The sequence below is a fragment of the Cricetulus griseus genome, chromosome 2 (assembly GCF_003668045.3).
Source record: "Cricetulus griseus strain 17A/GY chromosome 2, alternate assembly CriGri-PICRH-1.0, whole genome shotgun sequence".
Classification (NCBI taxonomy): domain Eukaryota; kingdom Metazoa; phylum Chordata; class Mammalia; order Rodentia; family Cricetidae; genus Cricetulus; species Cricetulus griseus.
This window is the reverse complement of record NC_048595.1, coordinates 448,658,799-448,684,785: the sequence shown is the minus strand read 5'-3', so window position 1 is coordinate 448,684,785 and position 25,987 is coordinate 448,658,799. Positions and strand designations below refer to the sequence as shown.

At 40.3% G+C, this 25,987-nt stretch overlaps 1 protein-coding gene and 1 pseudogene across 1 annotated transcript in view; both read left to right on the top strand.

Moving 5' to 3' along the window:
- LOC100753122 overlaps positions 1-25,987 on the top strand; it is a 110,268-nt gene that overhangs the window by 72,455 nt on the left and 11,826 nt on the right. Inside the window, exons 9-11 of the mRNA XM_027395996.2 lie at positions 20,348-20,505; positions 22,057-22,099; positions 24,022-24,208. Coding sequence (XP_027251797.1) covers positions 20,348-20,505; positions 22,057-22,099; positions 24,022-24,208 — 388 coding nt within the window. The remainder of the gene's footprint in view (positions 1-20,347; positions 20,506-22,056; positions 22,100-24,021; positions 24,209-25,987) is intronic.
- LOC107977828 lies at positions 13,185-13,493 on the top strand (annotated as a pseudogene).

Sequence of the window (25,987 nt, the reverse complement as noted above, 5' to 3'; positions counted from 1 at the left end):
GACTATATTATTGTTTTCAGTTTTCTTCTTGGACACAGTGCTTCTCATGGACACTGTGGCCCTAAGTTCTGCAATTCTACCAGAAACAAAGTAAAGGTGGAAGACACCAGAAACATCTTTTTCTGAAATACCTAGCTGCCAGAGAGGAAAGAAGGCAGCCATTGCATCACAGTGTTGAGCCAGCTTTCCTGCTGACTCACTGAAGACATAGAACTGAGTTTATGTGCCCTGAATGTCCACAGGAAGAACTGCTCCACAGCACTTCCTGGGACAGACACACAGTCCTACATGACCTAGTTAAATGCAAGGGATTGACTGCTACCAAGGTCACCATTGCTTCTTCTTTTTGTTTGCATGTATATGATCATTACTCAATAAGTTGACTTTAAAAACTAACATTAACTGTTACTGACATTTATGAACAACTTGAAGTAACCTACAAGGAATAACATACTGAAAACACTCACCTTTTATAATTTTGTATTGATTTTTACTATGAAGTTGACCATACAAAATTAGAACCCTCTAATAAATAGCTGTACAAAGTAAAGCAAATTAGATAAACATAATTAGAGTATATAAAGTAAAAAAAAAACTTGGTCAGAAATTTCAAGAAATATTCTTATATGTGTAAAATGTGTATTCTCAACAATGCTTGTTTATTTACGAAGCTAACATATCATATGTTATAATCATTGTAACCAGGACAAATTTCTTAAATACAGTATTCTCACTCTTTCCAGGAGAGATGTTCTCTAATATCAGGAAACCAAAGACTTGTAAAATCTGAATTGCTGTTTCTCAAGAAAATGAAATGTTGGCTTTCTGCAGGGCACTGATCACATTTATTTTTATCAACGAATCAATACCTAACCTTGTTTATGATGCATTTCTTTTCAAAGATACCCCCATTTAAATATGTAGTTGGTTTGCTATATTGAACACAACGTCTTTCAGTACTATAACTCATGCATAAGCCAAGCATACCTAATATGGACATATATAAGAAGCAGCGCTACCTTTTTGTGCTTGGGGACACTAGACAGTACTACAGCACTGTAGTTGGGGATCATTTTAAATTAGTGAAACCACCCCTTGGGCAAACAAAATAAAAAGAAAAGAAAATGAAGAAAAAATAAACAAGAAACAAAGTCACCAGGAGATGGCTCTGATCTAGGAGAGTTACAAGTAAGTTTTAGAAAGGAGGAAGATATTTAGAAAACAGCAAATATCCACTGCTCCTTATAAATAGTTGCGTACTAAATTAATTACCTAAAAAACAAAATAGCTTTCTTTCATCAGCATATCTTACTAAAAGAGAGGTACACAATCATAAAAATAACGGAAGAGCTTATTATACACAGACTAGGAAGCCAGGAAGCACTTAAGAAACATTTAATTTTATTAACCACCAGGATAGTTAACATTGCTCTCCCATTTTAGGAATAGCAAGGCTTAGGAAGGGAGTCATATCCCCAACTCTCTTCCATGCTTCTTCACTGAGCCCAGACTCTGTCTATATGCAAAACCAGAGTGCTCTGCTACTCTATGAGATACGGCGTTCCTGGAGTTAACCTCAGGCTCTGTTTCCAAATCAGTTGATAACATTGCCATAATCTCATTGTGTGACTAAAACTATGGCTTTAAGACGGCTAGTCCCTTCTTCGGGCTCTTACAAACTTGATAATGAACAGTCGTACTATTGACATTGTTCTAGACTGTGAGATATGATAGAACAAAATGCTGCCTTGTGGATTTTTAGAGCATTTCCTTTGAGTTTACAATGCCTTCTCAGAAAGAATTGGGATATAGACAGTAAATATCATTTGCTGTACCTTAAATATGTGTCTGGCTCCTCTCTAAGATTTTTTTTTACAAATAACAGAAAATTGTACCAGGTTTTTGTCTAAAAAGTTTCAGTGATCCCTTTTTTGTTCATAAAAAAAAGTCAAACTCTCAGTCTGGAGTTTATAATTTCTGAAATTTGAACCTAACCTTAAAAGCTGCCCTAGAATGCCTCTATTCTAATTTTTCTCTTCTATGCCACCACATGTACTGTTACCCCAGCACACAAAAACCCTGGCCCACTCCTTCTCCCTGGTACCTCTTAACTTCAGTTTCTACAGTTACTTACAGCCTCCTGCATGAGACCTTAGTATCTCAGTTCATACTATCCCTACCCCATTGTCCTATGTTCCTCTGTCCTCAAGAAAATGCTTGCACACACTGTAGTTGTTTGGCAAAAGTTAAATAAGAGAACTGAAAGGGAAGCGTCATGAACATCCTTAGACATGTCTCAGGATGGTTTCTACACAGGAAATTGAGGGTTTAAAAAAAAAAAACCTCCTACTTAAAAATGATTGAACTTATTTAATTCCTCCATGTTTTTGCACTTTGATTTGGCCTAGTTTTGTTTGTTATTTTAGGGAGGGAAAGAACATGAAGGTGGCTGTATAGGGTTGGGAGACAAACTGAGAGGAGCTAGAAGAGGGGAATTGTGATCAAAATATATTACATGGAATTCTCAAAGAAAATAAATAAAAATAATTTGGATTATTGAAACTTCCACAAGAACAGACTTATTTTGAGTATTTGGTAATGTACTACCGAGTAAAAACTTTAAGTATAACTTACAAGGTCTCTCTTATTAGAGTCTAGACCATCCCAACAGCTTGTAAAAGCACTTAGTACCCCTAGGTCATCAATCCACACCTTATGCTGGTGCACTGACTACTCACAGACCATCAATCCATCGCCATATGCTGGAGGAAGAACTCTCTTCTGAAATGGACAGCTCTCGTTCACGGAGTTCTTGTGAACACAGATGTTTCTGTGTAGGGTGCACTCAACTCCCAGAGTAAGGAAATTGCTACCAGAACCTTTTTCCGTGAAGAACAGAATTACTGAGACAATAGGGATTGGGAACTAGAGCCAAGAAATGGATCCCTGAAGATCAGTTGTAAAGAAAGCATGGAGAGTCACAAAACCCTGGTATGTTTAAGATTTATTCTGAAAGACTTGTTGGGGCTTCTCATTTTTACAGATCTGTCACTTAAAATAGGCAGCATGAACTATTGGCAGTGAAAGAAATTATTAGCATGGAGGCTAGTGGTGTATGCTTTATTCACTGTTCTGGCAGTGAAGGTGGGGGGGGGTGTAGCCTTCTGGAAATATCTCACTAGGATGCCAGTCCTAGGAAAATGAAAAGCACTTTTCTGTCATTTATCTAGAAAATTCCCCAGCATCCTTCCTCCCTTTCTTACCATCCACACGAGCTGTTTCCCCAGATAGTATTTCGGCACTGGTAAACTTTGTCTTTCCTGTAAGTTCTGAGTGAGTTGCAAAATGTTCATTGCTGATGAGGAAACCTCTTTCAGTGAGTTTGAGCTCAAGCACAGATGCAACACCAAGTAATGATGAAAATGTCACAAACTTTGGGCTGGGTATACTTACTAAGTTTCTCACTCAGTTTTTGATATAAATTAGAGGAGAGTAAAGAAGTAAAAATGCTCCGCCATTGTGTCATAGATAATGGTTACTTGGATCTACCACATGGGAAGCATTTGCTTTACCACAGGGTATTGTATTGGACACTTGGTTTATCTCATTTATTGTTCTTCAAAGGAATAATGTGTGCTATAGAAGTGCAGGTATGTTCAAGGTCACACAAACGCTAGGTAGCATGGTCAGGACTTAGGTCTATGTCATTGCCCTAGACCTTCCCTCTTGGCTGTGTTGTCTCTTAGAGGTAGAGACTTATAAAAGAAAACAACTGTAATGAATTGGGTCTCAGAAAGTCTATATTTGAATTTCACTCCATTAGTCTTGTAAATTCAGGGAAGATGGTTGACGTGAGCCTTGATTTTTTTCTGTAATAGGGACTCAGAATTTTTGACTCCAGTCATTGGAGGAGCTACTCAACCAACACAAGACTCCTTTGCTAGAGCAAATATTGGGATCCATCACTGTTTCTCACCACCTAACCTAGCACTTATGGCTTCTGCAAACCCATTTGAATGACATTAGTCAATAACATAGAAAGATGAGAAATGTGCTTTATACTGACTGAGATTCTCCCAAAGATGCTGATATTGTCTGTTTCAATAATCACATATTTGATGGGATGCCAAGATTTTGCTAAGCATGGTAGGCATTGGGGATACAGTTGATAAAAGAAATTGTGCCTGCACTTCCTGAGCCTACATTTTAGAGAAGTAGATAACAAATACATAACTTCTGACAGAGTAGTTAAAATGACCAACATACTGGTTTCTATAGACAGCATTTCTCAAGAAGGTTCTTCAAGAAATCAGAGTGTCTGCTCAAAGACCCAAAGTAAGTGAACAGGCAGCCACATGAGGAGAGATTCAGCAAAAGGAGAAGTGGTCATTATCACTCTAAACAGCAATGTGTCTGAGGTGTCATGAAAGACAAGCCCTTAGCAAAGGAAGGCAGGAGACAAGTATGAGAAATTGCTGGAAACATGGGTTGGATCAGTCATGCTATGGGACAGACTATGGGTTTTGCTTCATGGTAGAAAGTCAACAGTGGATCTTAGCCAAATAAGAAAAATGGTGTCTATGTAGGAGATATAGCCAGTCCCCCAGCAGTATGTTGACTTCAGCCCACTGAAACTAATTTCATACTTTGCCTCCAGAACTGTAAGAGAACCCACCTTTGTAGTTTTAAGCCATTGTATGGTGGCATGGTTATTTCAGCAGCAACAAGAAACTAATAAAATGCCTGTAGATTCCAATGTAAGGACGGTTTGAAGAGGGACCAAAGAAACAGAAAGCATGTGATTCCATCAATCCTAACAATGTCCACCTCTGTGAAATAACAGTGATTCACACTGAGGAGAGGCGAGAAGCTTCGGGGTGTGTTCTGGAAGCAAGGTTGCTTGGACTTGCCAGATTCCCTGTGCTCCTAAGCCACTCTTTGCTTTGGCAGAAGCAGGAAGCCCCGGGAACTACTTGGCACACTGCCGCCATCAGTCTTCAACACTCTCTGCTGCTTCACTAGGTGGCTGATTTGACAAATAAGAAACTTACTTACCAGCCAGAAACATCTAGTCACTGGAAAAACATAGCTCATAGCCCAGAACCTGCCAGGCTACAGCAAACTTAGCTCTGCACTTCCCCAACAAGCAGAAAAGCAAGAGCAAGGGTAGCAATTAGAACAAGTGTGGTTGCCTTTATGGGTGAAAAATAATTCCAGGTGCATTGAACATCTTTATGTGCAGTGAGCATGATACTCTTCATAGGAGAAGAGAGGAAAAGCAATCTTTTTCTTGGGAGTGCCATTTCTCAGACCTTCCAGGGCACTATTTCCCACACTTTGTCTTGTGCCAAAGAAGGACCCACCTGGCTGATTGTGCTGAGGCATTTTTTATGTGGACGATTTCAGGCTAGGATCTCTGTCACTGAGGCTTACAACCAGTTTTAAATCCCAACTGAAAGATGGAAGAGAAACAGGCAGTAATCCCTAGAGGGGACCAGCAGTGCTGCCAAGCCATGTAATAAACATTGCCTTCCCAGACAGAAGTGTATCTTCAGGCACTGCATGTACATAGTACATGGATACACATGCAGACGAAACATATATCTAAAATAAATGTAAATAAGTCTTTTCTGAAAAACCCACTTTGGCCCTAGCTTCTAATTTAAGAGATGTTTCATCCCATTGGCCACAAAGGCCTGCAGAGAAGGACTCTGATGAACAAAACACTAAGGTCACTTGAGAGGCCACATTTCAGACACAGTGAATGCGAGGTGGACTGTGATTTTTGTAACAGCTATTACTTTTGTTCTCTCTGGCTTAATGTTGTGTCTAGCTGCTCTATAAAAGGAAAGGAGTTTCTGCCGCCATACCATTTGCTTTTACGTATTTGCTCAGGAAGTCTTAGAGAAGCCTGTACTTCCTAGATGCTGTGAGAGATGAAAGAAATCATCCCTCATTCAAGAAGTGGAAGCATGGATAAAGAGGAAAGCATATAATCAAAGCATGACATCCAGTATGCCCAGGTTTTATTTCAAAGAGATAAAGGATCTTCTTTAATTCAACAATGTCCCATTCTCATGGGGCAATATCATCTTTACATCAGTAGAAAGTTAAACAGAAAGTTAACTTTAAGAGTGAAAACCACAATTAGTAGAACAGGATTGTGTTGGATGGATATTGGCTAAGAGTCATTTGGGTACACCTCTCTGAGGAAAGACCTCCTCTCTAAATGATGGGACAGCTGTAGTCAACAAGTCCTAGAGAAAGAACAACACAGAATGATGAGAAACTATAAAAGCCACAGGGTGACAATCTAGGGGTCTCATGAGAGATGTGATCATTCATCCACAATGAATGATTGACAAAGCAGAAGCTGAAGGTTGGAGCTGGGAAAGCTAAAGATGAATTTAGTCAGAAGCAGAGCATGTCTGAATCACAGTCTTTTGAAACCTGGAAATCAGAGGCTATATTGTTTACTGGACCCCCTTAAAGTCAGCTTCTGACTGTGTACCGGTTCTGTGAACAAAGACCACTGCAGTGTAGAGCAGTCTGTGGCTTAATTTTGCCAGAGTATTGAGAAAGAGAGAGAGAGAGAGAGAGAGAGAGAGAGAGAGAGAGAGGGGCCTAAGGAAGATATTTATGAATATAGTGGAAACTATGTTTACCTTTGACAAGGAGACCCCTGACACTTCTTATTGAGTGATAACCACTCATCTTCATTCATGTCTAACTCTGCTATAAGAAGATGGACTATAAAAGAATGTTAAGTTGGGCTTGAAACATGTTGCCTTACTCTAGTACAACATAAAAGTCCTGGACTCTCCATTTAAGGTGAAGATTAAAAGCTTTTTTTCCCACCCACTCTCTCGGTCTTGATATATTGTTGTGTTCTATATTGATTAGTTAGTGTTTCACTTCCATGGGTACCTGATGCCTGCTCCCCACTTTCAGCCTCTTGTACCCATGACCAGTACCATGCTAAGGGTAAAGGTAGCTTTGAACTAGGCAGAAGCCAAGAAGAAAGAGGGTAGGACTGTCCCACAAAGGCAAGAAAGGTGACTGTAAGCTGGGACCACACATTAACGGAGTAATGGACCACAGTCCAACTACTCTCTACAATAACTTACTTACAATACATAAACTCAGAAAATGCAATAATTAAAACAATTTGAGAGACAGATTGCATCCCTCTGCTTACTGGGTCTTGTACTGAGGCACTGTTAGCACACCGAAGCACCTGCTTTGTGTTAAGGACAGAAGAAAAAAACTGCATCGCAGTATAGATATTTTCCTTAGGTACTAAAACATAGTAGGCTACAGATAGATAAAGTGTTACCATTGTGGGGAACGGAGTAGAGGGTATACACACGGAGCTTCTCTACATTACAGTTGGCCCTCCATACCTCTGTTGGGAGCCAAGCAAGATCAGAAGTATTTGAAAAAATATGTATCTGTACTCAACATGTACACTTTCTTCTTTTCATTATTATATAAGTAATACAACATAATGATCAGTATGAAATATGCACATGGGTATCTTGGGGTGATTTGAAATATACAGGTGGGTTTGTATAGGTTATATGCAGGTTCTACAAAATTTTTTGATGAACCTAATAAGCTTCAGATTTTGCTGTCCACAAGTGGACCATGAAATAACTCTCTACCAATATGGAGGGTAATTGTATGTTTTCCAGGTTCATGTGAGCCTACAATTATTTGAAAGTATAAAGTTATATGTAATTTATATATAAAGGTATATATACCTATGTCTATGATACTTCCTGAAAGAAAGGAAGGGGGAGGGAAGCAATGAGGGAGGGAGAGAATCAAAGAGCAAGAATCGGAAGAAAAAATTAAGAGCTCTCAGATGTATTCAGCTGGACATCACAAGGTGTCATGTGACCTTAGCTGCAAGTACAGATCTTGTCCTGAAACTGTGATGGATGAAAGCAGAGTAGATGAGCTCACATGCCAAAAGTAAAAAACTGGTCAGCTTTTCCTGGCCACCCTGACCTTTGTGATCGTTTTCTTATTACCCTCTTGTAGGAGTACCCTACCCGTGCTCTCTGATGTTACTGTGAGATGATAAATTTTATGCATGGCATATAATCCTGAGCCTGACAAAATGTGAAACTAGTCATCACAAAAAAATGGCAGGCTCTTCAGTTAAAAAATTAATAATATCTGAAGCCACAGAGTGAGCAAAATTCTTGTAGCCCATGTGTTGTTAAGTTTCTTGTTGTTCTTTTAAAACTAATTTGTGGATATATATTTAGTTTATTTCTGATTTTGTGCCTGATGTTTACATAGTACTATTATAATTTTTCATAATTCATGTTGGGATAAAAGGTGACAATGGGTCATAAAGGTATTGGGACAATCTAAGTCCACAATGTAAAGTAGTTAGTACAATCCTTGGGAGAAAAATAGGTAGAAAGCTAAATAATAATTCTTCTTATTGCTAATATATTTGATAGCATTCACCGAGCCATATTTTCCTATCATAAACTATATAGTCCTGATATTTGTCTTTTTACATTTTGCTAGTAGAATAAAAGTATAGCTCATAGACTCAAACTTTGCAAGAATATATCACTTAGTTCTGGGGTTCAACTTGCTTTTCACTGGAGGGAAAATTAAAACCAGTCAATTCTGCTCCTGTGAAAAAAGTTGAATGTAATACAGACTAAATTGACACCACATTCCAAAGCCTTGGTCCAGCCACAGAGACTGGAACATCCTTGCCACATCTTCACACATTCTGAAGTCTGCCAACCTTGGCAATCTACCCTGAGCAGAACACCCTACAAAGCTAAGCTTCCATCTTAGTTGGGACCTAAGTATTTATTGCTTTGTTTTGTTTCTGTTTTTGTTTTGTTTAATTTTTCAAGATAGGCTTTCTCTTTGTATCAGTCCTGGCTGTCCTGAAACTCACTCTGTAGACCAGGCTGTCTTCAAACTCACAGACATCCACTAGCCTCTGCCTCCCGAGTGTGGGGAATAAAGGAGTGCACTACTACCACCAGGGTGTGACCTAAGTAGTAAAATTAGGCAATGCTACCATAAGTACCTTTCCTCCAACTTCAGGGAGAGGTCAAATTAACCAAAGCAGAATTAAGCCTACTCACTGCTGTAATGAGTGACAAACACTATTGCCAAGTAACACAGTAAGAAGCCATTTACTTACTTCATAAGAAACCTTCACCCTGGGTCCCATGTCTCCTTCACAGCTCATCAATTGTTAACAGAGCATTTCCTCAGGACCTAGCACTGACCCAGCTCCAATATGGGGAGAGCAGCACAATCCTGCTCTGATGAATTTATGAGCATGTGAATCAGCAAGACCCAGAAGAAACAGATTGTCTGACAAGTGATTAAGAAGGCCAATGCTAGGTTGTCAAGATGCCATGGGTCCCTAAGGAGCTTATACAACCTTTGCTCTCAGCTAAGAGATTGGGATAATGACATCTCTGGCCTCCAGGTTAATGTGAATGTGACATTTACTGTGTCAGGCATTTATAAAAGAAATGTCATTTCATGGAGACAGTGGTTGAGTAAATTGTGGTTCACATCCTGATTTTCCCATCTATTAGCAGCATTTCCTTGGTCAAATTCTTTAACTCTGCTTGCCTGTTGCTTTGTTTGTAGAATACAGTCAATGTGGTGCTCATAATATACTGCTTTATAACGTTGTCAAAACCATTAAGGAATATTAGGACAGATATTTCAGGAAGAACAATCTGAGCCAATGAGCTAATTTTCACTGGAGAAAAAGCTAAACACCATGCAGAAACCATCGGTACTATTTTCATCACCAGGCCAGTGAAATTTCTAATTGATGGTATCTGAGCCATTTAGGTGATTTTTTGAGATTAGATAAAAGAATTTTGTAGAAATTCTTAGCCAGGCCTTTGACCATGACGAAACAACTACTGTAAAATAGACAGGACTCTGATCCTTTTTCTACCCTGCCTACAGGGGCTTCACTGTACATCACAGACAGGGTCCCTCTTCTGAGACATCTGTGAAAGGATTTTCTGTCACTTACTAAAGATGCTGACTCAGCAGACTGTTATAATTTTTCAGGTGCACTAAGATTTCCCATAGGAATTTAACATGTCTTATCTTCTCCTGCCTGGTTTATATTTGTGTCTATCTTTTCGTAAGGGGATACCCTAATCTTATCGTTTCTTACTTGAGCACAGTAAACTGTACTTCCAATTTGCTAACCTCACTTGATGCCTCAGAGGGAAAAAACAGAGAATCTTTAATTATGTGGCCTTGTGAAAAGAGTACACAGTACCAAACACAGAGATACAATGTACAGTGTTCCAGAAGAGCTGACTAAATAATAAAAAATCACTGATAATAGAGTTAAATATTCTTTTCACAGAAAGTAATATGAGTGTTGGGGGCCTGTGTGTGTGTGTGTGTGTGTGTGTGTGTGTGTGTGTGTGTGTGTGTGAACTTGCACATGCATGCCAGAGAGAGAGAGAGAGAGAGAGAGAGAGAGAGAGAGAGAGAGAGAGAGAGAGAGGGCAACTCTGAAAAAGAAAAACATTTAATTTATTGGAGTTGGCTATAGTTTCGGAGGTCTAGTCCATTATCGTCACAGTGGCATGCAAACAGATAGTTCTGGAGAAGTATTATATTGTGATCTGCAAATAGCAGAAGCAACTGTGTCCCACACTGGATGTAGCTGGAGCATAGGAGACCTCAAAGCCCATCCACAAAGTGACACACTTCCTCCATCAAGGTCACACCTACTCCAACAAGGCCATGCCTCCTAATAGTGCCACTCCCTATGGTCTAGCATTCAAACCCAAGAGTCTATGAGGGCCATACCTATTTAAACCACCATAATATATGTGCTTGTGTGTGTGTAGCTACTTTACAATAAATACATATTTTATAGTAAAGTCTTATATGTGGCAAATGCCTATTAAAAGCAACTGATAAAATTTGATTTAAAAAATGATCAAAGAAATTTAGTAATAATTTCTCCAAAGATGTACAAATTGCCCACAAGCGTGGGGAAAAGCTCTCAGTGTCTCATCTTTAATAATTAGGGAAATCAAAATAAAAACAATCAATACACAATTTCATACCCATTAGAATAGCAATTATCTAAAAACTAGGAAATAAATAAAAAGTATTGAGTACTGGAAAGGATAAGTAGCAATTGGGATCTTTGTACCCTGCTGGTGGAAATGGTGTGTGATGTAATGACTATGGGAAAATATGGACGTTCTTCAACAATAAAGAGTAGAATTGCTGTATGACCCAGCCATTCCGCTTCTGGGACTATAGCCTAGGAAATAAAAGCGGGGTCTTGGACAGTTACTGATACATATCTGTACAACAGCATTATTCTCAATCACCAAGAGGTAGAAGCAGCTTGAGTATATATTGACAGACTGATAGGTAAAATAAATAGATGATAGATAGATGAATAGATAGATAGATAAATAGATAGATAGATAGAGGTGACATGATAGGTAAAATAAATAGATGATAGATAGATAGATAGATAGATAGATGTGACAAATCTATTCAGTAGAATATTATTACATTTGAACATATTTATCTTGTTTTTAATTATTTGCATGTGACACAGAAAGAGAGAGAGAGAGAGAGAGAGAGAGAGAGAGAGAGAGAGAGAGAGAGAGAGAGAGAGCAGGTAAACACATGAGTTTAGGAAGCCAGGAGAACATTGGATTCCCCTGGAGCTTGAGTTTCAGACAGTTGGGAGCCACTCACCATGGGTGCTGAGATCAAACTTGGGTCTTCTAAAAAGAGCAATATGTGCTGTTTACTGCCAAGCCTCCTCTATAGATCCTATCACATTTTCTTAAAAAGAAAGTTATATTCTGTAACATGAATGAACCTTAAAATATTGTGCTAAATGAAATAAGCTAATCACAAAAGTTCAAATATTGCATGCTGCTCTTCCCTAAGATGCTCAAGAGGTTAAGGTCTTGGAGAGAGAAAATACAGAAGTGGCTGCCAGGAACTGGGGTGGGAAATAGAGACTTAATATTGGTGACTTAACACTTCAGCTTGTGATGATGAATGATGGTGATGGCGTCACTCAAAATGTTTAAGGTGGTAAATTCTATATAATATGCATTTTGCCATAGTCCTGAATAATTAAAAGTAAAAAGCTTAATTCTGCTCCCTCAACTGGTCCATCCTGACAAACTTCTCACAGCATTTGTGTTGTGTTCAGACCCCCTGAAAAGGCAATGTCAGGCTGATCTGAGTTGGTTTCCCTCTGCTGAGGATTCTGTCACCGTCATGCCCACAGACAAGACATTGTGCTTCGTTTTCCTCACACATAAAATACGGAAGGTATTTTACCAAGTCACAGAATTAAACAGGATCGGGTAAAAATGGCTTGTAAATAGTTCGCACTCAGGAAATTATTGTTAGCACCACCAGCATCATTTTTCCTATTTAAAATTTGACATGAAATCAAAAAGTACATAGCACAATCCCTGTGCACAATAAGAGCTCCACGTCATTTTTTTTTCAAAGAGGATCCACATACGGCCTGCGTATTTCAGCACTGAGTGTGGTGACACAGTTGTGCTTTGTGAGAAAACAGAGACTGATGAAGGCCACAAAAGCCAGATGTTAGGAAGAAAGAAATTGAAGCAGAGACCTTGAAGGATGGCTGGGACTATACTGGAAGATGGGAAATGGGAAAATGATGGGCAACTTGAGCAAAGGGATGGAGAAGAATGGAATGACGCTCTTCTATTAGTGACGGTCATAGAAAGGATGGCTGGGAACCATGGGAAAGCTCCCATGCTGCACTTGGAGTATATCACGCACACGTTCTGGAACTTATCCCAAGCACAGAAAACAGGAAGGAAGGAAGGAAGGAAGGAAGGAAGGAAGGAAGGAAGGAAGGAAGGAAGGAAGGAAGGAAGGAAGAAAGGAAGGCAGGCTGAAAAAACTAATTTCTTTCCTTTTTGAGGACATTGATTAACTGGATGAAACCCTTCCCAATTATGGAGACTAAGTTACTTAATTCAAATTCTATTGATTCAAGTATTAATCGTGTCTGAAGGATACCTTCTTTAAAACACTGAGAATTGCTTGACCAGACAATTATTACAAAATTAACTTTAAAAAATGAATTGTCGCCTTTCCCGCGGTGACGACCTCCCTATGAGAACATGCCTCTTGCAAAGGATCTCCTTTGCAAGGAAAAGAGGAAGAGGAAAAGAGGAAACACAAGAAAAAGCACCTGGTGCAGAGCCCCAGTTCTTACTTTATGGATGTGAAGTGCCCAGGATGCTATAAAATCACCACGGTCTTTAGCCATGCACAAATGGTAGTCTTGTGTGTTGGCTGCTCCACTGTCCTCTGTCAGCCACAGGCAGAAAAGCAAGGCTGACAGAAGGATGCTCCTTCAGGAGGAAGCAGCACTGAAAAGCACCTGATTCAAGATGAGTGGGAACCATCCCAATAAACACATTTTGGATGAATTGAAAAATGAAATTAAAAAATGAATTGTCACACAAAGAAATACATAGGAAATGTAATATGGAGGACTATTGCCTAAGAACATGAGAGAGTAGTTAATAAATGTAAACAGGGATCCCTAGAACCTATCTCAAGACAGAAGAAAGGTGCTCAAAAACAACATATTTGGAGGTAAGAGTTCAGAAATCACTGAAAAAGTTTGTTTGGGCTCACTGGTGTTGGGATGCCCGGTCAGAACCAATCCACAGTCTTTGAGGAAAAAAAAAAAAAACATAACAAAAAACAAAATGGCACTGCTCAGGTGAACCAAGGCTGCTAAGCAGGTATGCAGCAGGGCAGGGCTTCCCAGGGTATCAGGTTACTGATGCAGGTGTGAAGTCCAGAGACCATGGGTCCTGCATCATGACATCGATCAGAGTTCTTAGCGCTTAAGTCATCCATGACTGATGCTTGGACACAGAAGGAAGTCCAGTGGGGTAAAGCATATAGGTGATGGCGGTATTCTATTTGGTCTGGCAGCTGGTGAGATCTTCTTCTTCAGGGGTCCAGTGTTTTCAGTAACTCTTAGTGGAGTAAAATCAGATTTTCAAATGTCCAACCTCACAGATCATAGAAGAGCATACAGAGCAGAAATATGAAGGAGTAGCCTGGATCCAAATCGACTGGGAATCACGATCATGTCATTTTTGTCCAAGGTGAGAACCAGGGAAAGCCCTGGGCAAGATGCACTTAGCACTAGAGAAAGTCTCAAAGGCTTCAGAGTAGGAAACAGCATTATTTAGGCTTTTTTGAACATCCACAGGATTGTCGCACTAAATTATGAAAAGGCTGACACAGAGAAACTCAGTCTTCACCTATACCTGGTTGGTTTCTGTGTCTAGATCCATGGGATGTAGTGGCAGAGTCTATTAGGTGCTGAATACTAGCTTTGAAAGGCAGATGATTCAACATTAACCAGCCACTGGATGACCTCATACACTGGCACCTCATACACTGGCACCAAATGTCAAGGACTTGAGCAAATTTAGTATCAGGAGGAAATAAAGGAACTGAGGTGAAGATTTTTAAAGAAAAGCAGAATTTGTCTTTGGTTTCCACTTTATCAACTCATTTCACAAAAAGGAAAGGAAGAAGAGGAGGAGGAGGAGGAGGAGGACCTAAAGAGAGGGCAGGAGTCATATTTCCTATGCTCAAAGACGCAGGGTAAGCCATCATTTCTGTAGATAAACATCTGAACCCTCTGCAAACTGAAAGTGTCAACAGGACTAAGGCACTTCTTTCACCTTGAGGGCACAAAATTTACCCAATGACCATAAATAATGGAAGCACCAGACTTGGAAAACTCCAACAATCAGAGAACATGACCAGAAAAGAGAGTCCAACAGTTCACATGAGTAAGAGGGGACTTGTAGCTCAGTGGCAGAGAACTTGCCTAGCATTTGCAAGGCCCTGGGTCCAAACTTCTGAAACAGGAGAAAGAAAACAACACAGCAAGGTGCCTAATCAGGAAACCAGTCTGCCTTGTAACATCCAGGTAGCACTTGAGTGTCTAGCGTAACATCTAGCAGATGATAAAAAAAAAAAGCACAGAATGGTGGATGAACAAATGGGGAAAGAAACTCATCAGTGTTGAGGTTGTTAACCCAGGCACGGTAGAGGCAGGGCTTGACAGAGATCTGGAAGTTATCCCCTGTAGGCTACTCTGTAGCACAGTTGGCCTCTGTCTGGAGGTGGCAGTAGCTTCTTAGCCCAAACATTTATATATAACTTATGAAATGTCAGGCATTGTCTTCAGCATTTTAAATCTGATTAACTCTTAAAATAATCCTATTTTGCAGTTAAGAAATTGAGTCTCGGGGTGATTATGAAGTCATTAGCAAGTCATGGAAGTGACTCCCTGAGCAGTATAATAAGGATTCAAATCCCCCCCCCGCGCGCTGTAGAGTCCCTCTACAAGATATATAGCATGATAGTCCCTTTTACTTGTGATTTTACTTTCTGAGCTTTCAGTATTTTTATTACCTATGGTCAACTGTGAAGAAAAAAAATACCTAAATGGAAAATTCCAGAAGCAAATAACTCATGTCTTTACTGCAAACCTTTTCGAGTCAATGTAATATATCTTACCATCGCACTGTAGCCCACCCTAAACATAAAGCATGACTCTATATACTACCCCCTATTAGTCAGGAGCCATTTCAATGATCAGATCACCTGTCACAGTGTCATGGTTTTTGTGCTTATTACTTCAGTTAATTATGTCCATAATGTGTAGAAGTACAGAGGCAAATGAATGACATGAAACCAAGAAATCAACTAGGTCTTGCAGTTTATGGCCACATTGCAGGGTAATGTTAGTTACTGGGGTCCAGCACTCTCTGTGTCATACAGCCCCTGCAGTCTTTGGAATATATCCTTTGAGGATGGGTAGGCCCTATTGTGCATTTAGACAGGACACTTTAAAACAAGCATTTCATAAAAGAGCGTATGATACAGAATGCCTTTGTTTTACCCATAACTTTCAGGCCATTAATTCAGTTTCATCACTTCACAGCCTTTTCTTTTTTAATAGTGTGGGTGTTGAGACAAGGTCTTGCTATACACCTCAGGTTTTCTTTCGACTCCCTGTGTAGTCTAGATTAGCCTCAGTCTCATGGTAATCTTGTCTTCACGCTGAGTACTGAAATTGGAGGCATATGCCACCATACCCAGTCCTCAGTCTCCTTTTGTAATGATAAGTATTATATGGTGATGGGTATGCATCTAAGTGTAATTTAGAAGCCAAGATAAAGGTAACATCTGAGCTATCCAGTGGAGAACATAAATTTCTCATCAAAGCTGTAGAGTCGGTAACCCAAACAAAAATACTGTTGGCAACCCTCCCCTTGGCTAACTTTCAAGAAGAAACCTGTTTGTCTGGGCATAGCATCAGGGTTTGTCCAATAACAACAAGCTCCTTTAGCTGCAAGGGCTCCCATGATGACAAGATCCTATAGTTACAAGGGCTCCCAGGGCCTCCTGGAACCTGGAATTGTGCTGCTGCCAGGAAATAACATGATGTAGTCAGCCTGTATTTATCACACTGAAAACCTGATTCCCCACCTCAGGGAAACTGAAAAAGAAAGCACAAATTTCTCAGTTGGCAGCTAGTTACCTCTGTTGATGTCACATCTGCAGCCAGGGAATTTATTAAAAAAAAAAAAAAAAACAGGAAAAGAGCCATAGCTCTATGGAAATATTAAATACCTTATGGGCGTACTTCTGCTCAAACGGGTGAGTGGTAAAACGTGAATGTCAAAATCACGAAGCTTTAACTGGGAAACTATTATTACTCATAAACAAGGGTGTGATTTTCATGTTCCTTTGACTTTCTGTTTTCTGTCATTTCCATCCTGTCTTGCCTGCCTGGAGGGGGGAAATGAAGCACAAACAAATAAATGCATACATAAACAAACTCAAATAATCTAGGAAAGGGCTTGTAGTTCTTCAAGAGTCCTGACTTCTTTTCCACAATACTAAGAAGCACAGAGGCACAGCTTTGAAAGCCTTCCTCTTCTCTCCTTCCTTCTCACGCATGCCCGTTACTTCTCCTCTGATCCTACGGCATGGTCAGTCATAAGCATCTTCTCATGACCATCAAAGAAGGATGGCTTCAGTTGCTGGAAGGAAAAAGGTGCTCCAAGAGGCCACTTAAAGGGTAAAGGGTGCTGGTGTCATTAATGAAGCTCTGGTGGACACTCCTCAACTTTGTTCCAACCCTCAAGTTCCAAAGCTTCTCAGCTCTGCATTTGTTTCACCTTTTCATGGGTGCTCCTCTTAGTTATAGTCTTTCTTTCTGTCTAGGTTTGTCTTTGCTCTGCTTTTTCTCCACTGAGAGTTATCTCCTTCCCATGGTTAAAGATGCCTTTCCCTACCTTCTTAAAAGTCTGGGTTGTCAGGGTAAATGAAACATACACACAGTGTCCTGAGTTGGTTGTTTTGTTTTTCCAAGATGAGGAGACCTGGCAACAACAAATTCCTATCATATTCAAACCAAAGTTTTGACCAAAGCAAAAATTCAAAGGCACCTGTAGATAGTTTTATTCAACAGAAAGCACCACAAACACACAAATGCCATTGTCTTTATTCATCTCCATTAAAATAATCTATTTCAGAAGTGCATTCACTGTATGTTGGATTATTGTCATCATTATTGCTTGATGTTCCCCGTTTCTGAACACTCTGACCTTTGGAATTCATTTTGTAAAAGATATTATTTCCATGATAGACAACCCCAATGTTGCCCAAGGTCTTTAGGCACAAACAGCCCGAGTTCCTTTATTCTCACTCTGTAGCTTCTGGACATCACTAAACAATTCCTAGTGCAATCCCCTTAGCATCCATGCTATTTTAATCAATCCTGCACATGGCAGCAGCTGAACCTGTGAACTGGCTGGGGAATAGAGAGCAGTGCCAGAGGATTTCTGTGCCTTGGACAAAAGAATACGAAGTTGTGGGGAATGCAGCCTTGAGGAGATTTTCATTGTTCTATCACAGCTAAGAAAGACTTTTGGCAGCGCTTTCGGGAAGGGATCAAACAGAACCAGTTTAATAATCGTTGCCAAGCTAAAATACTGAATTTTGCTTAAAGAAGTAGGTTTTGTTTTGTTTGTTTTGTTTTGCATGACAGTAAAATGGAAGGCGGGTTTTAATTGTCCTTTATCTCTGGAAAACATTGGACTGATGAGCATCACACCACAATGCAGGCAGTATTAGGTTAGATCCAGTGAAGGCTCTTTTTCAACATCTGGTTCTCACCAAGAGGGGGCTTTCAGGGCTCTTGTTCAAGTGAAGCTGAGATAAAGCATAAGCTAAGAAAGCACAGCTGCAGGAGACCCCACACCTGCTGCAATGCTCTATGACCAAAGCTTCACTGCAGCTGCCACCAGGCACACAGCTGGCTCATCAGCGGGGGACATGAGGCAGCAGCTGAGATGAGTAAAAATGCCATCTTGGCCGCGGTGCAGAGCCTGTAAAAGAAAGTATCCCTGGCTTTTAAATCCAATCCATTAAATTGTTGTTCATGTTTCCCATACACCTGAAACTTGAGCAAGTAGAGAAGAGCCTCTTAAATGACTAAAGGCCCTCTGCCTGCATCAAAGGATGTGGGAGGTCCCTGACATTCCCTGAGTGACCAAGCCATACTAAGGCTAAGGCCAGCATCATCTAGTCTGTATAATAGGCCCTCACAAGGCAGACTTGGCGGTGTTTGCTTTCAGTGAACACATCAGTTGCCTACCAATGGGATAAGTTCATTAGGTTTTATTTCTATTTCTAATTCACCCTTAAGATGCTCCTGAAAATGTAACCAAGTAGCCAAAGTGTTGACTCTCACACAAGCATTCATCATTTATTCCCCAAACCAACAGCTGTTGTATCCCAATGATCAAGAGGACAGACATTTGATAGAAGCAGTATGGAAAGACCCTGCGGGAAGACAGGGTTCATGTCCTGCTGCTATGTCACCTGTGTAATAGCAGAGCTTGTCACTGGATCTAATAGTCTTCCTCTAAAAAAGTGAATATTGAGATATAGTTCATGAAAACACCATAGAAGTAGGGATATGACTCTTAATTGAATATCCTTATATCCATTTCGGTATTGCCAAAGACATGTACACAATATTCATAGCAGTGTTACTCAAAATAGCCCCTATGCCAGAAAAAAAATCATGTCTGTCAGCTTGCACATGGAGAAACAAATTGCCACATCTCCTACAATAGAATATAATTCGGTCTTAAAAAAATAAGGAAGTGCTAATCTGTACTGCAACTTAGAAGTTTAATGACATCACACTAAGTAAAAAGACCACAAGGTATATGGCTCCCGCTCACATTAAACATCCAAAAATGTCAAATGCATAAGGACACAAAACATGATCTGTGATTTGGGAAATGGTAGCAACTGACTGCCAATGGATTCAAAGTCAATTTAGAGGTTAATGGACATATTCCCAAACTGGATTACAAGGGTGGTTTTGTAACTCCATAAATTTAGTAAACATCCATGATATGTAACTGTACAGTGAGTGACTTCATGCTAAGTAAGAAAGTTTCATCTTAATGCAGAGGTGGTAAAAAGAGATGTGAATAATGAAGGGAATTTTAAAAAAAAATAGCTATAAAATAAATGAAAATAAAGACTATTTACCTGTAAAATTATTTTTAGCCCTTTTGTGTTACTATCAACTTTTCTATTATAAAGCCATCTCATGAGCATTTGTCTAGTCAGTCAGTGGATGAAATGATTTGGAAGAAGGGATGGCACACAGTAAGCATGGAACTCATAGTACAGGTGCTGTCTAGGGATGCCACGTCATTACAGTGTATATTGTGTGGTACGGATTTCTTTTGATGTCTTTTTTGATGATGGGAAAGCTGGCATTAATACTACTTTCCAAAATGGGCATAAATAAAGCTCACATTCATAACAGCTGCTCAAAAGCTGTTTAAAAACTACAAACAGATAATTTGGAATATTGTGTTACATACTAAAGAAAAGATAATCTGTGAATTGTGCTTGACTTTATTTTTGTTTGTTTGTTTGTTTTTTGAGTCAGGGTTTCTCTGTGTAGCTTTGGAACCTGTCCTAGCACTTGCTCTGGAGACCAGGCTGGCCTCAAACTCACAGAGATCCGCCTGCCTGTGCGGCTGCCTCCTGAGTGCTGGGATTAAAGGTGTGAGCCACCAACACCCAGCTTGACTTTATTTTTATGTTAAGGAAAAAATAATCAATATAAAATAATCATCATGGTCTCCCTTTATTTTTTTTTTCATTTTCTCCAGTAACTGAATATCTTCTTTATCAATTACAGGATGAAGAGAAGTGGCCACCTCTAGACATAATAAAATTGGAAGGAGCAGACATTGGCATTGAGAACAGCTTGGGAAAACCATTCGTGTTTAACTGTATGCCTCGGTCTGGAAGCAGAATGTTTTGCCTCTGTGCAACTTCAAATCAAGAGATGAAAAGGTAATGCATTAATCTCCTGACTTTCTGGCTTTACTTTCAGTCAGGGATATTTCATGAGAAGTAGACTTGTATATTCTTGAGGCAGAAATTAACAGAGAACAAAATATGGTAGCATATGTTTTATTAAGTACAAGAAGCTTAGGATGACATTATTTCATTTTTTAACAGAATTTCCCAAGAGCATGAGCATACTCTGTTAACATTAATACTGTAACTCTCCTTAACTTCTTTAAAAGAGGAAACCTCAATAATGCTGAAGCTCCCTGCGTATAGCTCTCATTCCTAACAACTTGCCAGAGTTATAAACTGTAAGATGGATAGCTGGTAGTATAAAAATAATGAAGCGTGATATGGAACAATACACTCTAGTGAGATGAGATGGACGGATAGAGACTCCATTGACATTGTACAAGCATATATTCCACAAAGAGGGAGGATGTTTTGGCACTCTAAAAAGGTAGCAAAAGTTCTGACCATTAGATATACACTCCATTCCCCTGAGGGAATGGAACTCGCTGGCCATTTGAGTGAGTTCAGTGAAAACTGTAATGAAGGAACTGACGAGCTAAAGTGAGCGGTAGAGCAGATCGTAGAACAGAAAGTCGATGGAAAATGGTAGCACATCAATTTTTTGTGTAGTCCTAATGACTACCTCCCGCTACCTTACAGGGAGTGCTGGATCAGAAAAAAAGTATTCTGCCTCTGTGTGTGGAATATTGTATATTTTAATAAATATACAGTAAAAGACAATAGGGATGATAGCAACTTGATTCTACCTCAATGAATACATAGTATTTATTTGTACCAAACATGCCCAAGACACTATTTTAAAATTTCTGTGGATTATCCTTATAATGAAGAGCCCATCATTGGCCATAAAAGTAATAAATGAGGAAAATTGTGGAAGGGGGAATGAAAAGAGTATAAGAGTCAGGAGATCAGGAAGTTTGCTGTGAGATTGGAGACAAAGACATACACGGGACTGTTGGGAGAACAGCCAACATTGTGCTTGCACTGGAAGTTGGGGAGTTTGAAACAAAGCTGAAAGCAGTTGACAGGCTGGGGTGGGGTGGATCTGCTAATGCCAGGCTAACGAGCAAGACTGGAAAAGCTCAGGCCTCCAGATGGAACACCACTAAGGCAATGAAGCTACTATGTGCAAAGAACACTTGAGATTGGAGTCCAGGCAATAGCCATTCACCAGTATTTCCATATTTTAGTGGGCTGTGCCTTGTGGTTAGTAAAGTGATCGTTAACAGCCATGCTGCTTTTAATAAATTCCAAACCTCAGAAACAGTGAACGAATTTTCTCTTAGGCACTGATCAAATGAGGGTAGTGGTGGGTACCATGAACTTTGCCTTAGATACGTCTAATGGGATAAGGTTTTGCCACAAACTAACTTTATATTTGCAAGAATGTGTTGCGTTCACCCAGCAGTGATGAAATACCCCTGAAGCTCGGGACTGCCTGAAGGACAGGTTAAGCAAGCTTCCCTATGGGACACTGCATAGCCCCCCACTGATAGACCCTCTCATTTCACTGTCTTTCAGGTGGCTTGAGGCAATGCACAAAGCAGCCCATCCTATACGCCAGGTAAGGTTATCGCCTCAGCCCTTCTCTCAGCTTCCGGTTTGTGTTTCTTTACAGAAGGGAGCAAGACAGATGCTGTGGTGCCCAGTCTGGGGCATCCTAGATGTGTTCCAAATGCGCATGGTTTCTGCTCAGATCCAAGAGTGGGGCTTTCAGTTCTGCTGTTCATTTTATTTTCTGAAGTTTGTGTGACATCCTTCCCAGGAAGACACAGGACGGAGTCACACAGTGGAGTGTAGTTTCCCAGAGAGCCTTGCAGTAGTCCACCGTGGTGACAAAGGAACACGGCCATTTCTTTTCACTCTCAAGATTTCCAGGCTGCCCTGGGCTGCTGCTGCTGTCTGAGCAGCCTGTGTGTTGCATTCAGACACTCAGGCCGGTGCCACACTCATCTCTGTTCTTGTTAGTCGCCTTTCACTATTCCTCCACATCCATGACCCCCAACTTTAGAGTAATGTCATTCTGTTAGGTCTGTGCCTACAAAATGTTATGTAACTTTATTGCATCATCTTGTAAGCCATCACTTCAGAGCCTAAGGTTCTGGTTGTCCCTCTTTCTAAGCTCCTGCCATAACACATCCTAACGCCCTTCGCCTAAAGCCCAGCTGTCTCATTTTTACACTGTGGGTGTGATTTCTTTTTGTTTGTTTGTTTGTTTGCTTGTTTTGGAGGTGGTGGGTGTTTGTTTCTTTTTGAAACAAACAGGGTTTCTCTGTATCTTCGGAGGTTGTCTTGGAGCTTGCTCTGTAGACCGGGTTGGTCTCAAACTCACAGAGAGTCTCCTGTCTGTCTCCCAAGTGCTGGGATTAAAGGCATAATTATGACACCCCCCGCCCATCTTGGGTATGGTTTCTAATGAAGCTACAGATTTTATCTAATAAGATCTTTCCTTCATGAGACCGCATGCACTCAGCGCCTTCTGTACATGCTTTGAGTTTATGCATTGGCAGAAATTCAGAGTGGCATTTGGATGTCCCTGCCTTGTAGCTGCTCAATGAGAACAATCGTCAGCGTTGTCACATATATAGTGACCAGTAGGGCTTTTGTTTCCTTTCACCTGGAACACAGCACTCAGCACACTCACCCATCTCTCCATGCACCACCCTAATGAACCTGAATACTTTCAAGAGCTATCTGTTCTGCTAATGCACTCAGAGTGTCTGAGCAAGGGGAAAAAATGGACAGCCAAACTCCCAGCAGGCTCCCACTTCACAACCGCTGTATTCTGCTATCTTTTCACTGCCTCGCTAAAACCAAAGGGCAAAACCAAAATGAAACAAAGAAAAACTGGTGAGTACAGGCCAGCTCTGATGAAGAGGTACAGCGCTGTGCTCCTGGCCTCGGGTCAGAGTTCTCAGAAAAGAGCCTGTTTCCCAGGCCCGTGGACTGAGGGCTGCCCTCCAGGTTAGAGGGTCTCCATTTATCATCAACCTTCCACATCAGTGACCGTGAGAGCCCAAGGCTGGGGCAGGCCTGAAGCATTTAATTTGCACAAGTGGGGGTTCGGATAAAGAGAGGCATGAACCAGGGGCTGCTGTTATTCAGGATGGACATACCAGAATCCAGCCTTGGAGGGCAATGCAATGTGAAAGCCCACATTGGGCCAGCACTTTACAGACAGGGGCATTAGCAACTCTTTGCTGCAGCACCTATTCCCATCGGCTCTCTATTCCCAATCTCCTGTTCTTTGGCAATACTCTTGATTTATTCAGAATACAATAGAAACCAAAGAGAAGAGGGCATTCTATTGGCAAAGGCTAACCTGACTGTGACTCAAGCAGTGAGATGACATTAGCAATAAAAAATTAGGGAGCAGTGGCTCCCTAAACTCAAACAGACTTATCCCCATGTCACTGCTCTGTGGGAGGAGGGTCAAAGGCACCTGGTTCACGATGACTACTTACACATCGCTGTGTTAACCCACAGATCCACGTCTGGGAAGACGTTACACTGCACAACAGCAGGCTCCCACCCCTCGCTATCAAATGCCCTGAATGTCTGGGCCTTCTACATCAGCTGGAGAGACACTCCGGGGTGTGGCTCCAACACTACTGCATTCTGAAGGATGGCTGCTTGTATTTCTATGCGAGTATTCGCTCAACTCAGGCATCAGGTAAGAAATCAACGTCTCTTGAAGTTATTGTAATCACAGTACTAGGAAAGACACGTTTGCTTTATTGAGCCTGGGTAAGGCCCTGTACGAGTGCTCCACCCATGGCTATTCCACAGAAGAGACACTGTTGCAAGGCTGCTGTTTTGCCTGCACATTAGAAAAGCAGCTGCATCACCCACTCAGGTTAGCAAGTGGAGAAGTAAGTGATCTACTGAGAACTGGACATCCAAGCTAACCCTGAAGCCTGGAGCCTTAAACACCTCCTGTTTGCTGTCTAGGAGTTAAAACACAAACTCTGCATTCTTTTTGTCACTGATGACTTTTAAAGGGAATGCTAGTCATTTTCTTATGTTAGAAATACCATCTTTTCCCCAAAGTATTCCTAACTTGGATATTGGCAGTCTGTATTTTTGTTTTTTGATTTTGTTTTTTTTGGGGGGGTTGGTTTTTTGTTTTTTGGTTTTATTTGTGGTCAGTTTACTCAGTTTCCCACAATTTACTTTCCTTACTTATAAAATGGAAACAGCAGCTGTCTACCATACAAGAATGCTGTAAAGACTGAACTATTGTTATTGAAATAGCATTAGCTCTACATTTAGTACATTTAGTAGTCTGAATGTAAAAAGCTACTCCCATACATAGTACATTCATTCATTCATTATAGAATTACTTTACATTCTTATGAAGTTATATACGTAGTTAGAATTTTGTTTGGGCCACCAGCTCACATATAATGACATGGGGACATCTTATTAATTATGAAATCTCAGCCTATAGCTTAGACTTGTTTCTAACTAGCTCTTATAACTTAAATTAACTCATTTATATTAATCTATGTTCTATCATGTGGCATTACCTCCCTTCCATCTTGTATCTCCTGTTTCCGCTCTGAGTCTCCTGGCATCCCTCGAGTGCCTAGATTCCTCCCCTCTTTTCTACACCTGAACATCCCACTTACACCTCTGACCTAACTGTTGGCCATTCAGCTTTTTATTACACCAACGACAACAATACAGCTTCACACAGTGAACAAATATCCCATAGTAAAACTATATACAATAAGAACAGTTATCAGTTGGAATTATATTCACAATGTCCAGTCCATTTGTATTTGACATATTCAGAGGACATTCTCTATTGTCTATCTTACCTTGATGAATTTGAAGTTTTATACCTAAACCATTTCCTATTATAACTTGCATTACCATCCTAAAACTATCATTTTAGACCTCAAAACATTTTCTGAGATAAACAACTTAAGCTTTTGTGTTTCTCAACCTTATAAACTTTATATCTCTTATGTAAGCTTTTTTCTGAATTAGATAATGAGGAAAACTGTATACTATCTAGTCTTCAATCCCCACCAGAGACCCAAGAAGGATACAAAATTACCTGAGTAAACAGGAAGTGCAGAGCAAGCAACTTCCAAAACTATAGAAACAACAGAGATATCTGGCTATCTGGACAGTCACCCAAGGTTCCTCTGCAATGTTGGGGTATTCATCATCAAACTACAGGCCTAGACTCTCTGGTAGACTTTTCTGTGAAGCAGGAACTTTGAAGGACTGTCCTACCTTGTATCGGAAAAAATTTGGCTGTTGCTTTCTTTTGTGTCCCGCTTATCTAGTTTGGACAGCATACTGTCAGTAGTCAAGGCAAGGGCAAGTTCTTGCCTAAATGGCTAGCTTTGCCACATTGAAAGCAAACTCCATATGCAGGTACTTTGATGCCCATTACACTTTTTTGAAGTAAATTGGTGCTGTTAGGATCAGATATATC